The 16,865-nt window shown below is 40.5% G+C and overlaps 1 protein-coding gene across 1 annotated transcript in view; it reads right to left on the reverse strand.

Moving 5' to 3' along the window:
* LOC116462420 (amyloid beta A4 precursor protein-binding family B member 1-interacting protein) overlaps positions 1-16,865 on the reverse strand; it is a 135,277-nt gene that overhangs the window by 76,008 nt on the left and 42,404 nt on the right. Inside the window, exons 3-4 of the mRNA XM_032144904.2 lie at positions 4,637-4,708; positions 524-611 (exon numbers count right to left, since the gene is read on the reverse strand). Of these exons, the coding sequence (XP_032000795.1) occupies positions 524-611; positions 4,637-4,708 (160 nt within the window). The remainder of the gene's footprint in view (positions 1-523; positions 612-4,636; positions 4,709-16,865) is intronic.

Consider the following 16,865-nt stretch of genomic DNA (forward strand, 5'->3'; position numbering starts at 1 on the left):
CATGCATGCCTGAGAGATTTTTGGTAATAAAATAAAGTGACAAGTTCAGGAAAAATGAAAAAATGTCAAGTAGACTAAATTACACATAAGTATGTATTATATATAATTTTAAAATGTTTTAAATAAAATATGAAGTATCGATTCATATTTATTAATCATTATGAAATAGTTGATTTCTACCACTGAAGGGACATTTCCTTATTAATATTTTTATATGCTACTCCTTGTTACTCTATGGGCTTAGTAATAAGAAGAAACTCCCCTTACTTTAAAACACAAGATCATTTTGAGACTTCTTAAATGCAGAATGGTGTTCCCTTTCATTATTGGCAAAAATATCTTCTTGACTCTCTCAATTCAATCCAGACACAGTAAAACCCAGTCTGAAATCCATGATTTTAACAATGATATTTTATCATGATGTTTAGGTTCCTTTAATTTAGTTTTCAAATTATAGTTTCATACCGATTTGAATCATCATTATGATTTTGAATTACTTAAGAAAAGAAATTGTTATGCTTACCATTTAAATCTTTAAACCCCACACTGTAGTTAAATTCAGCTCTGGGTGGATTAGGGTCAGGAGGAGGGAGAGTGTCAACTCCTAAACTCTGTGAAAAAAGATCCCCCCATCAAAGTTATTCATGATACAAACATTTCTGTAGCACACTTCACTCAGCAAGTCAAAAACCATGTATTATTTACACATTTTCTCCCTTTGTATGTTCTCTGAAAACCATATTGTAACTTGAAAATGTTTTATGTAATTTTTCCCCTATAGAAAATTACAGCTTAAAAATTATTCTAGAAGGAAGATCTTGAAATGGAATATGTCAATTGAGAGCAATGAGAATGAGGTAGTTAATTTTTATAAAGAACAAATAATTTCTTGTAATGGTGAACACACACACACACTATATATATATAAATATAAAAATATAAATATATAAAAAATATACATAAAATTCTGTAATGACTTAAGTCATGACATCAGAGAAAGAAATATCCAGTTACTTGGAGGAGAAAAGCTGTTTGAGGATGCAGTCTGTCGTAGTAAAATTTTTCCTTAGCCTAAAATCTTGAGAACCTACCTGTTGGCAGGGCTGTTTAGCCAAGCAAACCTAAAACCTATGACTACATTCACTTGGCCACAACAAAGAAATAGCAAAAACCAAAAGGGCTTTGGGTGAAGGCAGGTCCAAGAGACTAAAAGGGGCCTCTTTCCGATTCCTTTTTTTTTAAATAAAAATGAGACGGGGGTCTTGAACTCCTGGGCTCAAGTGAGCCTCCTGTCTCAGCCTCCTAAAGTGCTGGAATTACAGGTGTGAGCCATCATGCCCAGCCTCTTTCCTGTTCTTGCCTTACAGTAACAATACTTAAACGTGGTCCTGCAAAAATCCCAGACTCTGACCCATTAGAACACTTCCCCCACTGGCTGCAGGCATGAGGGAATGGGTACAGAGAGACTACACACGTTCACTCAAACTCTCCTCCACCATGGGAAGAGAAAACACAGTCCTCATCTTAAGAAATGTGGTTGCCATCGGCTCACGCCTGTAATCCCAGCACTTTGGGAGGCCGAGGCAGGTGGATCACGAGGTCAGGAGATCGAGACCATCCTGGCTAACACAGTGAAACCCCGTCTCTACTAAAAATGCAAAAAATTAGCCGGGCGTGGTGGTGGGCACCTGTACTCCCGGCTACGAAGGAGGCTGAGGCAGGAGAATGGCTTGAACCCGGGAGGCGGAGCTTGCAGTGAGCCAAGATTGCGCCACTGCACTCCAGCCTGGGCGACAGAGCGAGACTCCGTCTCAAAAAAATAAAAATAAAAAATAAATACAAAAATTAGCTGGGTGTGGTGGCGCACACCTGTAATCCCCACTACATGGGAGGCTGAGGCAGGAGAATCACTTGAACCTGGGAGGCGGAGCTTGCAGTGAGCCGAGATCTTGCCACTGCACTCCAGCCTGGTGACAGAGTGAGACTGAATCACAAAAAAAAAAAAAAAAAAACAAAAAAAAAAAGAAAGAAAAAAAGAAAGAAAGAAAGAAATGTGGTTGCCATCCTAACACCTTTTAACCAGCACCCCTTCCTCTAAGCCAACTATCTTGTATCTTACCCCTTCTTTCATAAAATCTACACTTTTCTGAAACTTATTGGGAATATAAAGTAGATGCTAACTAGAATTGGTTTATTTTTTATTTTTGTTTTTATTGAGACGGAGTCTCACTCTGTTGCCCAGGCTGGAGTGCAATGGCACAATCTCAGCTCACCGTAATCTCTGCCTCCTGGGTTCAAATGATTCTCCTGCCTCAGCCTCCTGAGTAGCTGGGATTACAAGCACTTACCACCACGCTTGGCTAATTTTTGTATTTTTAGTAAAGATGGGGTTTCACCATATTGGCCAGCCTGGTCTCGAACTCCTGACATGTGATCCACCCACCTCAGCCTCCCGAAGTGCTGGCATTACAGGTGTGAGCCACTGTGCCTGGTCTAGAATTGGTTTATTTTTCCTAAAATAAATAGTCTTTCAAAACACAGACTATTCATTTATTTTTTTAGAAAGCTTTTGAAGATCTCTATCTTATTTAGGAATATTGGCTTATTCTTCTTTTGGTATTTTATGCAGAAAAGTGATGAGCTTATTACCTTGTTAGTCAAAGGCTCATTTATGAGCACACTGTAAGACATTCTAAAGCCCACCTGACTGTAACCTGGCTTAGTGGCCCCTGCCACTTAGGGCTCCTGGCCCTACAGCTACCAGGCTGTAGTGGCGCTGACAGTGGGGCTCAGTGACCTCTGAGTCAATCTAATCTTGATGCCAGGGGCTTTTTTCTCAGTCTATGGTTGAGTAGTTTTCACATTCCTTTGAGGGTACTGAGTTCTTACAGTTTAATCACGAGGTCACCATAACTCCCACTTAGTTCTTTAAAATGTAGCATTTCCTCAAGGGTTGGTAAAAAGTCTTTACTAAAGATGATATCCAGCCTGGGCAACATAGTGAGATCTCGTCTCTACAAAAGAAAAAAAAATTAGCTGGGTGTGGTGGCGTGCACCTGTCGTCCCTGCTACTTGGGAGCTGAGGCCAGAGGATCACTTGAGCCCAAGAGGTTGAGGCTGCAGTGAACCGTGATTGTGCCACTGCACTCCAGCCTAAGCAACAGAGTGAGACTGTGTCTCTCAAGAAAACCCCAAAATCAAACAAAGATAATATTTTCTTAGTGAGTCTGTATAAGGGTAACCACAGGGAAATGGCTCAGTGCTGGTGGTTGTAGGATGGTAAACTTGGGGGTAAATTTCTCCATTGGTAAATATTTGGATACTACGAGCTTGATGTATGTCTGATCAATGTATTAAATTAAATGAACTCAAAAGAATATAGTCAGGAACAAGTTTTTTTTTAACCCGTCATTGTCATAATTACATCAGAACTATATAATGTTGCCAATCTTCAGCGTGTTGCGGGAAGCAGGGACCCCGAATGAAGGGACCGGCTGAAGCCGTGGCAGAAGAACATAAATCGTGAAGATTTCATGGACATTTATTAGTTCCCCAAATTAATACTTTCATAATTGCTTATGCTTGTCTTTACTGCAATCTCTGAACATAAATTGTGAAGATTTCATGGACATTTATCACTTCCCCAATCAATACTCTTGTGATTTCCTATGCCTGTCTTTAATCTCTTAATTCCATCATCTTCATAAGCTAAGGATGTATGTCGCCTTAGGACCCTGTGATGATTGTGTTAACTGCACAAATTATTCATAAATCATATGTGTTTAAACAATATGAAATCTGGGCACCTTGAAAAAAGAATAGGATAACAGTGATGTTCAGGGAACAAAGGAGATAACCATTAGGTCTGACTGCCTGGGAGCCTGGCAGGACAGAGCCATATTTCTCTTATTACTGAAAACGGGTAAGAGAAATATCGCTGAATTCTTTCCCCAGTAAGGAATATTAATAATTCATAGCCCTGGGAAAAGAATGCATTCCCAGGGTGGGCCTCTCAAATGGCTGCCCTGGGAGTGTCTGCCTTATGCAGACGTAGATAGGGATGAAACATGCCCTAGTCTCCTGCAGCGCCCCCAGGCTTGCTAGGATTAGGAAATTACAGCCTGGCAAATTCTAGTCAGACCGGTTCTCTGCTCTTGAACCCTGTTAAGATGTTTATCAATGACAATGCGTGCACAGCAGGGCTTGGAACTTCATTAATAATTCTAGTTTCTCCCTGACCTTGTGACCTTGCCCTGATCTTTTGCCTTGTGATCTTTTGTTGCCCTTAAAGCATGTGATCTCTGTGACCCACACCCTATTTGTACACTCCCTCCTCTTTGAAAATTGCTAATAAAAACTTGCTGGTTTTATGGCTCAGGGGGCATCACGGAACCTGCCGACATGTGATGTCTCCCCTGGACATCCAGCTTTAAAATTTCTCTCTTTTGTACTCTTCCCTTTATTTCTCAGACCTGCCGACACTTAGGGAAAATAGAAAAGAACCTACATTGAAATATCGTGGGCTGGTTCCCCCAGTATCAGGGTTTTAAAAAAGACAGCTCCCTTGTCATATTATAATGAAATTCTGCAACTCTATGTTTGTTTTCTAATTTGCCAGTTAAAAAGGGAAGTTTACCTGAGTCAGAAGATCCATCTCTCCCAGCAAAGTGCTGAACATTTGGTCTATGTCTTCACTTGACTCACCCATCTGAAAAAGGAAGAAACTGAGATATTAGCAGTCTCATAAAAGCCTGATCCTAGGATACTCTTTACATTCCTCCCTTTCCCCCAGGAGCCCCATCCATGGGCAGCTAAGTTGGGAGAGGACTATATTGAGAGGAAGGCTCATGTTAGCCTGAAATTTCATGCCTGGCTTCTATCCAATCTGCTTGATCTAAGATTGTGCCAAACCTTGGGAAATGCCTCAGAGCCACAATTGAATTTTTCCAGGCTGAACTAGTCTTCTTGGGGCCAAAGAAACAGGCTGGATCACGCCTGTAATCCCAGCACTAGGGGAGGCTGAGACAGGTGGATCACCTGAGGTCAGGAGTTTGAGACCAGCCTGGCCAATATGGTGAAACCCCGTCTCTACTAAAAATACAAAAATTACCTGGGTGTGGTGGCACGTGCCTGTAGTCCCAGCTACTCGGGAGGCTGAGGCAGGAGAATCACTTGAACCCAGGAGGCGAAGGTTGCAGTGAGCCAAGATTGCACCACTGCATTCCAGCCTGGGTGACAGAGTGAGACTCCATCTCAAAAAAAAAAAAAAAACAAAAAAACCTTACACAAAAATGATGTGAGGAGTGATTAAGCATATTTACCCAATAATTCCCTGCTTTCAAAAGAGATTTCTGAAATAATAGTTTTTAGTACATTTATTTAGAAGTACTGGTGGACAAACCTTTAGAAATTAAATGGCCTCCCTGTCAAGCAAAAAGAGATAGAAAGAAAACATTTTTTTACATTTTAACCTTTCTTTGCCGAAACCAAGTGAAGCAATTGCCCAAGAAGAGGAAAAGTTTGCAACAAAATAGGGTGGGATGCACTGTGAGTTGCAACTGGCTGCTCTGTTTCCTGACATTTTTGGCAAGGCTAAATTGGGAAGTTAGGAGACATTACTAGGCCTTTGGCCACTTAACAAGCATTATGTAGTTTGGCAAAGGTAATCAATTGTTTCATCTGTAACATGAGGAATTTGCTGCAGACCGTTTCTAAGGGCATTTCTCTCTTTCTTCTCTTTTCTTCTTTTTTTCTTTTTTTAGATGGAGTCTTGCTCTGTCCCCCAGGCTGGAGTGCAGTGGCACGATCTCAGCTCACTGCAGCCTCCGTCTCTCAGGTTAAAGCAATTCTCCTTCCTCAGCCTCTGGAGTAGCTGGGATGACAGGCACCCACCACCACGCCCGGCTAATTTTTGTATTTTTATAGAGACGAGGTTTCATCATGTTGGCCAGGCTGGTCTCAAACTCCTGACCTCAGGTGATCCACTCACCTCGACTTCCCAAAGTGCTGGGATTACAAGATTGAGCCACCTTGCTCAGCCTCTAAGGATATTTTAAAATGCTCTAAAACACTATAAGATTAATGCCAATTATAGCTTATACTAAGAAGTCTGGTGGGTGTAGGGAATCAGTATGTATTATTTAAGCCAAATTACAATATTTACTTGAATTTGTACATGCATGCATTTGTATCTCATTCTTTTTATATGGAAATTAAAAATATATACAAAAGCAGAGAGAATAATGATTTTCATGTATGCATTGTCCAGCTTTAATAATTTTCAAATGGACGGATCTTTTTCCATTTATATCTTCCTACAATAGATATTTTAAAGCAAATATTATTTTTCCATAAATATTTCAGAATGCAGTGCTAAAAGATAAAGATACTTTATTTCTTTTTTTCTTTTCTTTATTTTTTGAGATGGAGTTTTGCTCTTGTCGCCCAGGCTGGAGTGCAGTGGTGCGATCTCACATCACTGCAACTTCCGCCTCCCGGGTTAAAGCAACTCTCGTGCCTCAGCCTCCTGAGTAGCTGGAATTACAGGCATGCCCCACCACACCTGGCTAATTTTTGTATTTTTAGTAGAGATGGGGTTTCGCCATGTTGGCCAGGGTGGTCTGAAACTCCTGACTTCAGGTGATCCGCCTGCCTCGGCCTCCCAAAATGCTGGGATTACAGGTGTGAGCCACCACGCCGGGCCCATAAAGATACTTTCTAAATCATAACCATAATACTATTATCTCTTCATGTGTGTGTATTTAAAATAAACTACTGGGCTGAAATAGGCCAAGTTGAGGCAAATCTATCTTTCCTTGAATAAATTATCTTGAAAACTTGTAGTTCACCCTTTAAGTGACTTTAATACTTTAGCAGTCACATATTTTTATTTTTAATAGCTTTAGCTAATCAGGGTGTCTTAGTCTCTTTATTAAATGTCTATGAAACAAACTTTGTCACACTAACTTTGCTTTCTTAAAAATGACTCCAATGATCTTCTTCTTCCTCTTCTTCTTCTTTTGAGACAGAGTCTCACTCTGTCTCCCAGGCTGGAGTGCAATGGCCTGATCTCAGCTCACTGCAAACTCTGCCTCCTGGGTTCAAGCAATTCTCCTGCCTCAGCCTCCTGAGTGGCTGGTATTATGGGCTCTTGCCACCATGCCTGGCTAATTTTTGTATTTTTAGTAGAGATGGGGCTTCATGATGTTGGCCAGGCTGTTCTTGAACTCCTGACCTCAAGTGATCCACCCACCCGGGCCTCCCAAAGTGTTGGGATTACAGGCGTGAGCCACCACGCCCAGCCAAATGATTTTTAAAATATCACAATTCTTAAAAGTGAAGTGATGTAAATGATGATGATGATAACAGTAATACTTATCTGGCACTAACTCTGTTGCAAGAGCTATTCTATAAGCCAGAGTTGATATTAGCAACATTTGGCACCCAGGATAGCATTGACGCTGAGCAATCAGAACAGATGAGGCTGTAAAATCATTTTGGGTGAATCAGTGCATATCCTCCAAATATCCACCCTGCAAAGCTACCACTTAATCTTCCCAAATTATCTTCAACAATTATCTTGGGTTTATCATTTAGGAAATCTGACATAATGAAATCTTCTTGCTTAATTTTTCCATCATATATTTCCCCTTCTCCCTATTTTAAGAAGAAAAAAATTATTTTCTTCTCCTACATAACCTTATCACCCTCGCCGAACAGGACTGAGAACATTTTCTATCTGAATGTTCTGCTCCCTGCAGTGACTTTTCTTTTGCGCTCCTTCTAGTCTCTCCCTCTTGAGAAACACAAAAGCTACCCTGAGCTACAGATCACTGAGCATATTCCACCATCATTTCAAGGTTTAAGTTTTGCATGTTTTATTTTGGAGGACAGATGCTTGAATTGCCATGTGATGTATTAATTTTCTCTAGTGCCCTATCTGGCATCCAGTGTAGGAGGTGTCTTGCAGGAGCACGGGAAGTTGTAAAACTGTGTTGGCCAGGAGGTGTTGGGAGGGGATAAGAAGGGGTCTTTAGTTAAGAGAGGTCTAGATTCCATCGAACTAGCACATTTCTTAGTGGCAGACACATCCCAAAGACTCAGGTGTACATACACATGGGACAAGAAGGTGTGTGTTTGAATCCAAGGAAGCCACTCAGTGAATGCTGAGGGTCAGACCACGCAAAGCAGGCAGGTGAGCACCCAGGTATAGAAGCAACAGGTGAGAAAGACACCGAAGGTCTAGGTCTATGTGTGCAAGGAAAGTCAGAGAGGAATCAAACACAGCAGCAGTGAAGGATGATGGAAGATACTTGTCCTATTTTGTGTGTATTGTTGGGATTATAAAAGTGTTTATGGCAGCTGGAAGAGAGGAAGATGGCTGCAGGTGGGCCCCGCCCCTGGTTCAGGAGGGAAGTCAGCATGAGGAGTCATTTCCATGGGGTTTTATCCCCACACAGTTGCTTACAAAGTATCTGAATCATATCCTCCTTTCTTTAAATTTCCTACAGGGCTGGGCATGGTGACTCACGCCTGTTATCCCAGCACTTTGGGAGGCTGAGGGGAGAGGATTGCTTGAGGCCAGGAGTTTGAAACCAGCCTGGGCAACATAGAGAGACTTCTGCACAAAAAATTAAAAAATTAGCCAGGTGTGGGGGCACGTGCCTGTAGTCCCAGCTACTCGGGAGGCTGAGACAGGATGATGGCTTGAGCCCAGGAGGTCGAGGCTGCAGTGAGCTATGATGGTGCCACCAAAGTCCAGCCTGGGTGACACAGCGAGACTCTCTCAAAAAAAAAAAAAAAATTCCTACAAAACGGCAGAAAGTATTTAAGTAGACATTATCTCCATGGTTTCACAAACTGTCTCCCAAAACAACTAATATGGTATTAAAAATCTTGTCATGGGTTTTTAAGTTATTATTTTAATAAGGGGAAATTAATGGAATAAACAATAAAATTCCAGAACTGCTCATGTGAATTTCTTTCTATCTGAGTACAATAATGTGAGAAAATAAAGGAATCCTTCAGATGAATTATTATTAACAGAAAAAGTTAAGAGTAATTATTGGTGTTAACACATTTCAGATTTTTTTATGAGAGTAATCCATTTTATAAGAATAAATACGGATTTGTTTGCTGACCTCAAAACTGCCAACTAGCATTACAATAAGCTTATAGGAACCAAAGATGATTTGAGTAACAAGAATCTTGCCATTGATTCATTCTCCTGAACCCTTAAATTTGGAAAAGCACTAAAATAAAGTCCTGAAATATGACATCAATGAGTCAGAAAAACCCACTGAACCCAAAGGCTTTCATTTCTCAGGCTGTGCACACCACTGCTATATAACAGGTTAATGACGTGCCACAGTGAATCATCCACCTAAGATGGAAATAACTCAACACAACAGCGCGTTCTCGTGATCTCTCCCTGCATTCATCTGGTGGAAATCTTTCCCCCTGCCCTTTCCCCTGCCCTTTCATTCCTTTCCCCCAGAGTCTGTTAGTGAGTTATTAAGTGGAGCCAACATCAAAATTGTGCTGAAACCTACAGTCATAAGTAAACTTGCTAGTGAATGGATCACAGTTGCACCCATGGTGAAAATAAAAAGACATTTGACTTAAGGGCGGTTTGTTAACAAAAATTATTAATCTGTAAATGCAGTCATATTACATAATTGACCTCCCTGCAAGAAAACCTTATTTTTGGAATGGACAGACAAGAGTTATACACATGTAAACAGTGTACACACACACACAAGAGTAAGAAAATAGGGCTGTGCCTATATGTACATGTGGTATTTTCTGAAGGTCAAAATAAAGATTAAAAGAGAGAGAGAGAAACACCCAGCCCTGACAGCTAAAAGTGTTATTTGGGTTAGCAGCCAGAAAGAGCTGGGGTGGAGTTATAGTGAAGCAATGCATTGCAAACAAGCCATGCTCACATCGTGACTGGGTGGAGTTAGAATCTTTTTGTGAGTATGTCACTTCTGAGTTCATTTTATGTCTTGGGAAGAACCACAAGTTGTTGATGAAAAAGAAATGGAAATACTACAAAATCAGCTAGATTTTGTGATCATTATTGTTATTATTGGATAAATGAGGGGTGAGGTGGTTGCAGCCGCTTGTCCAGGCTAACACTTTCCCTTAGATTACTTGAATGACAAGGAAATTTTCCCTGATGCTTAATATTTCTAGTTTTTTTATCCTTAAATTGTTTCTCTTTTCCACCTGGATACATTTCAAAAATATGTCTTTTAAACATTTATCCTAGGTACTGTGATGCATATGGTTTACAGGACATATGTTTGTATTGACGGCAGAGTTAATCTCACACATTTAACTCAGTTTGCATGCAGTTTGGGATGCTGTGAAGATCAGCAATTCCAGCCATGGAATCTGGAATTTTGGACCTGGATGAGGGCGGCCTTTATTGCATCGGTAAGAGTAGCTTGCCTAAAAACAGCCAGCTCAATATCCCCCAGGCATTTCCCTCTAAGCAGCTCCGACTCACTACTACCCCTCATGCATTCTCTTCCCATGCGCCTTAACTTGATAAAAGGCCATTAGTCACATATCAGTCTGACTTAGAACCCTTGGCATAGTCCCTTACTCCTCCCATTTTTCCATCTAGTCGGTCGGGGAATCTGTTGGCTTTTTTCTGTAGAAGGATTCTCCTTGCCTTCATTCTCTCTATCAAGCCACAGTTGACACCTCACCAGCTCACCTGGCCTCCAGCCTTCCGGACTCCCCATCAATATTCACCACCACCACTGCTGCAAATTGCAAATACAAATGTGAACATGTCACTCTCCTGTTTAAAAGCCTTCCCTGGCTGATTATGATGAAGTGGAGAATGTTCAGGCACTCAGCATGTCTTTCAAAGTCCTTCCTAATTTGCCCCATTCGGGGCCTTTTATTTATTTATTTATTTATGCTTTTTTTACATTATTTTATTTTATTTTTAGCAGAGACAGGGTCTCGCTAGGTTGCCCAGGCAGGTCTCAGACTCCTGGGCTCAAGTGATCCTCGCACCTCCGTCTCCCAAAATGCTGGATTACAGGCTTGAGCCACCAGGCCTGGCCTCAGGACCATTGATGTTTTCTGAACAGGCTTTTTAGAACTCTTTTTGTCTTTGTATATGCTATTCCCTTTAAATAATATCCTCCTCTGTGCATATCTCCTTTATAAAATCCTACTGATCATTCAAAATCCAGCTGTCATGCTAACACTTCAATGGTGTCTTCATTCCCAGCAGAGATTTGCAGTCTATTGCACTTGGTAAACATGTCAGTAAATCCTGGCCTTAGCAACCAACTTGACAAGGTATTTAATCTCCCTGGACTTCAGTTTCCTTGTCTATAAAATAAGGAAAACAATAATGCCTAATTCATAGGCTTGTTGCGACATCTAAACAAAATAGCCGACAATACTTGGCATGAATTTGCAATCATCATTTGCCACACTGAATCACATTCTTTTTGTTATCGTGTTAGAATGTCTTAGAAAACTGGGAGTTGTTATTAAGAAAGAATCAGATCTTGTTGATGTTTGTGTTCAGAAATGCTTCGCTGGAAACGCAGAGAGATTAAGTAACTTCCCAGACTAATGAGAAGAACTGGGCTAGAGTCCAGATCTCAAGCCTCATAGAAAGTTCTCTCTCACTTGACTGGCTATACGTTCTACATGGCTCCTGGTGTGACACACTCAAAAATGTCACATTCCAGGGCCGGGCAGTCCTTAGAGGTTGCCAAATAACACGTTTCTAGAACTATCAGAGCAATTAAACAGCCTGTTTCTAAGCTGCTGCTATAGGTACAGGTTTGTGGAACCTCATTCACTATAACACTGTTTCTCTTTTTCCAATGCTATTTCCAGGTGAGTAAATACTGATACTTACACAGGTGTGTTTTGTTGGTAAACAAAAGTTTCACTGGGGTTCACATCTATTTAGGCCTGAATCAGTTTTCAAACCAAAAATTTTAGTTGCTTTGAGAAAAATTCTGATAACTGTATGCAACTTGAGGCAACTTGAGTGACAGTATTAATGACTTTTCTTCTTTTCTAATTCAATCGAAAGCCAGTTAACATTTCAAGTAATAGGTTAATCATTATTTAGTAAATAAAAACACGTTATGTTTTCTATCTTAATTATTTCTTAATTCACATCATATAACTAATTTCATGTGTACCCCTTTGTTATAACAATAATATGTTACAATTTCGTGATAGAAACTGAATTTTGAGCAGAATGGTATTAAATTAAGGGATTATTTGATGCACTTAAAACTAAAAGATTAAGTCATAAAAGTATACTATTTTATATATTAAGTGAAATATGTAATAATACAATTGTTTATAATAGGAATCTTTTAATAAAACAGAAAACAAATAAAAGAATACACTATTTTCCACATAAGTTGAAAAAAGGCCTGGTGCAGTGTCTCACACCTGTAATGCCAGCACTTTGTGAGGCCGAGGCAGGTGGATCACTTGAGGTCGGGAGTTTGAGACCAGCCTGGCCAGCATGGTGAAACCCTGTCTCTACTAAAAATACCAAAAAATTAGCTGGGCATGGTGGTGCGCATCTATAATCCCAGCTACTTGGGAGTCTGAGGCACAAGAATCGCTTGAACCCGGGAGGCGGAGCTTGCAGTGAGCTGAGGTTGTGCTGCACTCCAGCCTGGGCGACAGAGCAAGACTCCAACTCAAAAGAAAACAAAACAAAACAAACAAGTGGTCCTAACAACTTCTGCATGAAATAAAAAAGTTGTTAAGGTTTTTCTCTTCTTGTGATTATCAAGTTTTGGGTTTACAGAGTTGATGTTTTCGGTGGCAGCAAGTGTCAATACGATGAAGAAACTCATATTATTTACATTTTTATAAGGAGCTTATCTGTCAAAACCCTGCTTTCTTATAGCACCATATTAAGATATTACAAACTCACGGGTTGTCTAAGCCAATTTGAATGGTTGCAAATTTCACCTTTTCAGTTGTACTTTTAGTTATGCTTAGTCTTTACTTGGATTAAGATACTAATACCAATAACAGAATGAAAATTTCAGAGCACTGAGAATGAAAAGAAAAGGCAAAACAGAATATTTGTGAGCAAGACCCTGTCTCTACAAAAAATAAAAAAATTAGCCAGTCATAGTGGCATGTGCCTGTAGTCCCTGCTATTCAGGAGGCAGAGGCAGGAAGATTCTTTGAGCCCAGGAGTTCAAGGCTGCAGTGACTCATGACTGCACTATTGCACTCCAGCCTGAGCAACAGAGCAAGACCCTGGCTCAAAATAAATAATAATAAAAGAAAGAAACAACAGAGGAGGTATAAAAATGACTTTCCGATTATTAAAATGAGTCACAGTCAATGAAGTTCAGGAAGGTTAGAATTAGCCTTCAGTATTAACCAGAGAAGTTGCTACCTGTCTGTCTACCAAGAAGAAAACTCCTCACTCAATTGCTTCTGTGCATGGCTGGGGTTGAGAGAGAGAGAGAAATGTCCCCTTGCTCTCTACCTGCCTGATAATAATAAAAATAATAGCGAATAACTATTAGTTATTCTCACTTCGTGCCAGGGATTGTCCTGGTGCGTTATGTGCATTGACTGATTAAATCCATCCTCACACTTTAGGTGAAATGAAAACACTTTTATGTTCGTCTTAGATGAGAAAACTGAGGCATCCAGAGATAAGTAACTCGATCGAGTTTACACAACGTAAGTTAGTCACCAAATATTTGTTGATCCCAGGCATGGCTGGAGGCTTAAACAAATTTCCGGAAGATTTTTCTATGTGGGTTTTCCTCAGCTGTATTTCTTCTCTTCAATGAATTTATTTGCATACTGTACATCTTTCTATGTTAAAGACAGTTAAAGAAAAATGTTTGTATCCTAGTATTGACTGCTTTTCTTTTCTTTTCTTTTTTTTTTTTTGAGATGGAGTTTTGCTCTTGTTGCCCAGGCTGGAGTGCAATGGTGTGATCTCGGCTCACTGCAACCTCCGCCTCCCAGTTCAAGAGTTTCTCCTGCCTCAGCCTCCCAAGTAGCTGGGATTACAGGCACCCGCCACTATGACCAGCTAATTTTTTTTTTTTCACTTGAGAAAGGGTTTCACCATGTTGGCCAGCCTGGTCTCAAACAATCAGCCCGCCTCAGCCTCCCAAAGTGCTGGAGTTACAGGGACTGTTGTTTTTTTACTCTAGAGTGTTTTGAGTTTATTACTAGATGGCCAAAACTAAAATAGAACTGGAATTGATGAGAAATAAGTTTCAAAAATCTGAGGCTCTCCAAGTATCAATTTACTTTGATATTTTTATTATTTTTTAATTAGAAACCATCTGGCAACATTTTTTTTTCTAGGAAATAAATCAGGAGACCTATTACAACTACAGATACAAAAGAGGAGAAAAAAATTTTAAAAAGCTTATGAATGGGATTGCACTTAGGATGAAATACACACTGCAGAATTCAGATGCTCGCAAATGCTGGTGGAAACTGTGAAGTCACCTGTGTACAGTGTGATTGAAAATAATTTAGAATATTGAATTGTACCTGGTTCCTTCAGGGTTGTATTTTTTCAAAATGCAATGAAAGCGTTTTATCAAGAGGAAGTGGTTCACAGAATAACACAGCATATGGTTAAAGGTTCTTGCAATGTTTGGGGGAGGAGAAAGGGGAAGCCGAGGCTTCTGTGTAGCATAAAACAGGAAACGGAAGCATCCCTAAAGTTACAGATTATATCAAATAATTCACTCAACAGAGAACTAAGGTGAAGAAACCTCTTGGGCCAACTTAACCAACTGTGCACTGTACCCCTGAGATCGGTGAAAATCTTTATAGGCTAGCAAGTAGTTATTGAATCAAAAGGACAATGACTGTGGTCATATGATCAATTCAGACTAACATGCAGTGAGTCACAAACAAAATTCATATGGACATGTGTATATACATATATGTAGGGTCACATAGAAGGAACAACCAAGACAACAGGGTCCTTTTGTAAGCAATATTGTCATGGCAAAAGTTACCTGTAAATAACATTTTAAATAAAAAACTCATCATTAAATGAAATGATTTATTTCAGTAATTTAAAAAAATACTAAGAGAGTGCTTTGAAAAGTCTTAGAATTTTGCAGTAAAGACACACACGCACACACAAACACGTAATGAGATGGGCTACCACATTTTAAAAAATATGATTTAGGCCAGGTACAGTGGGTCACACCTGAAATTCCAGCACTTTGGGAGGCAGAGGTGGGAGAATCACTTGAGGCCAGGAGTTCAAGACCAGCCTGGGCAACATAGCAAGACCCCATCTCTATCCCCTCTGCCAAAAAAATTAGCCGGGGATAGTGGTGTGCACCTGTGGTCTCAGCTACTCAGGAGGCTGAGGTGGGAGAATCCCTTAAGCCCAAGAGCTCATGCCTACAGTGAGCTATGACAGCACCACTGTACTCTAGCCTGAGTGACAAAGTGTGACCCTGTCTCCAAAATTAAAAAAAAAAAAAAAAGATAAAAGACACGATTTTTAAATGTGCTTATTTCCAAGTTGCTGTGATTTTATGCAAAGCATAAAGTCAATGAAAAATTTATGTTTTGCATAAAATCAAAGCAATTTGGAAATAAGTGGGTGGGATAAGGTGGGGGCACTCTGCTAAGTCAAGCTTCAGTTACAAAAAAGTGAGAGAACTGAATAAGACCCAAAAATTTTCCCCAGGACTCAAGTGCAAGAACACTTGACACAGGGCAACAGAGGTCAGCACATATGAACCCAACATCCCCACTTCCATCTGTTTGTCTGGCCTCCAGCTCTGGGAGACAAGTTGTAGACTAGTTTCACTTGGATGCCCATGGGTTGGAAAGAGAGTGCCAAGTCTCTAGATTATTTTAAGTTCCTTTTTTTTTTCTGCTTTAAGTGTCTATATAAGGAATGGGGAACTGCTTTTGTATTTAGGACCCACTGTGACCTAAAACCAGAGGGACCATGCAATTTAGAATTTTTTGAAGAGACACAAATAGAAAATATTCTATTTATCATGTTGTATTAATAAATAAAAATCATGAACATTTCTTTTTAGAAACAAAAGTCCTGTGAATAGTTGGGTCTATTCACTGTCCCCTACATGTCTCTATTTTCTCATGAATCTACCTCAACTAGACTTTTGTTTGCACTATGTCACCAAACTGTGTGTCAAGATTACCAACAATCTGTGGGGTGCGGTGGCTCACGCCTGTAATCCCAGCACTTTGGGAGGTCGAGGTATGCAGATGACCTGAGCCCAGGAGTTCGAGACCAGCCTGGGCAACATGACGAAATCCCATGTTTACCCCCCCAAAAAAAAGAAGCAGCTCAAGCATTCCAGTATTAAAGTTATTTTGAAAAAAGAGATTACCAATGATCTCTCTGTTGTGAAATCCAGTGGTTAGTGCCCAGTCAGCATCTTATACAGCCTTTAATATTATTGATCACCCCCTCCTGGAAATATTTTCTTCACTTGGCTTCCCTGACAGTTTTCTTTCCTGGTTTTCCTCCTCACAGAGGCCAATGTACCTTGAAGCCAATAAAGAAGCTTACATTTCAGGGCTTCTCACATGCAGGACGCTTCTGATACCTCATGTCTCCTCTGGCACCCCAGCAGCAGCACACAACACAACACTGTTCTGTTGCTGGGAGTCACCTGGGTAGGGGTTCCTAGGTCTTCGAGTGGGGCCAGGCGACTGCCAGCACTATCTCCACTTTACTTGGAGTCCAACAAAAGCCCTCCCATGATGCATTTCGTGGACATTAGCTCTCATGTCCCAGTCCAAAGTCTGAAGGAAACGCTCTGCTCTGCTCCTTGCCCGGGGTCACCTTGGTCCAAGCTTCC

The sequence above is a fragment of the Hylobates moloch genome, unplaced genomic scaffold (assembly GCF_009828535.3).
Source record: "Hylobates moloch isolate HMO894 unplaced genomic scaffold, HMol_V3 SCAFFOLD_3, whole genome shotgun sequence".
NCBI classification, from domain to species: Eukaryota; Metazoa; Chordata; class Mammalia; order Primates; family Hylobatidae; genus Hylobates; species Hylobates moloch.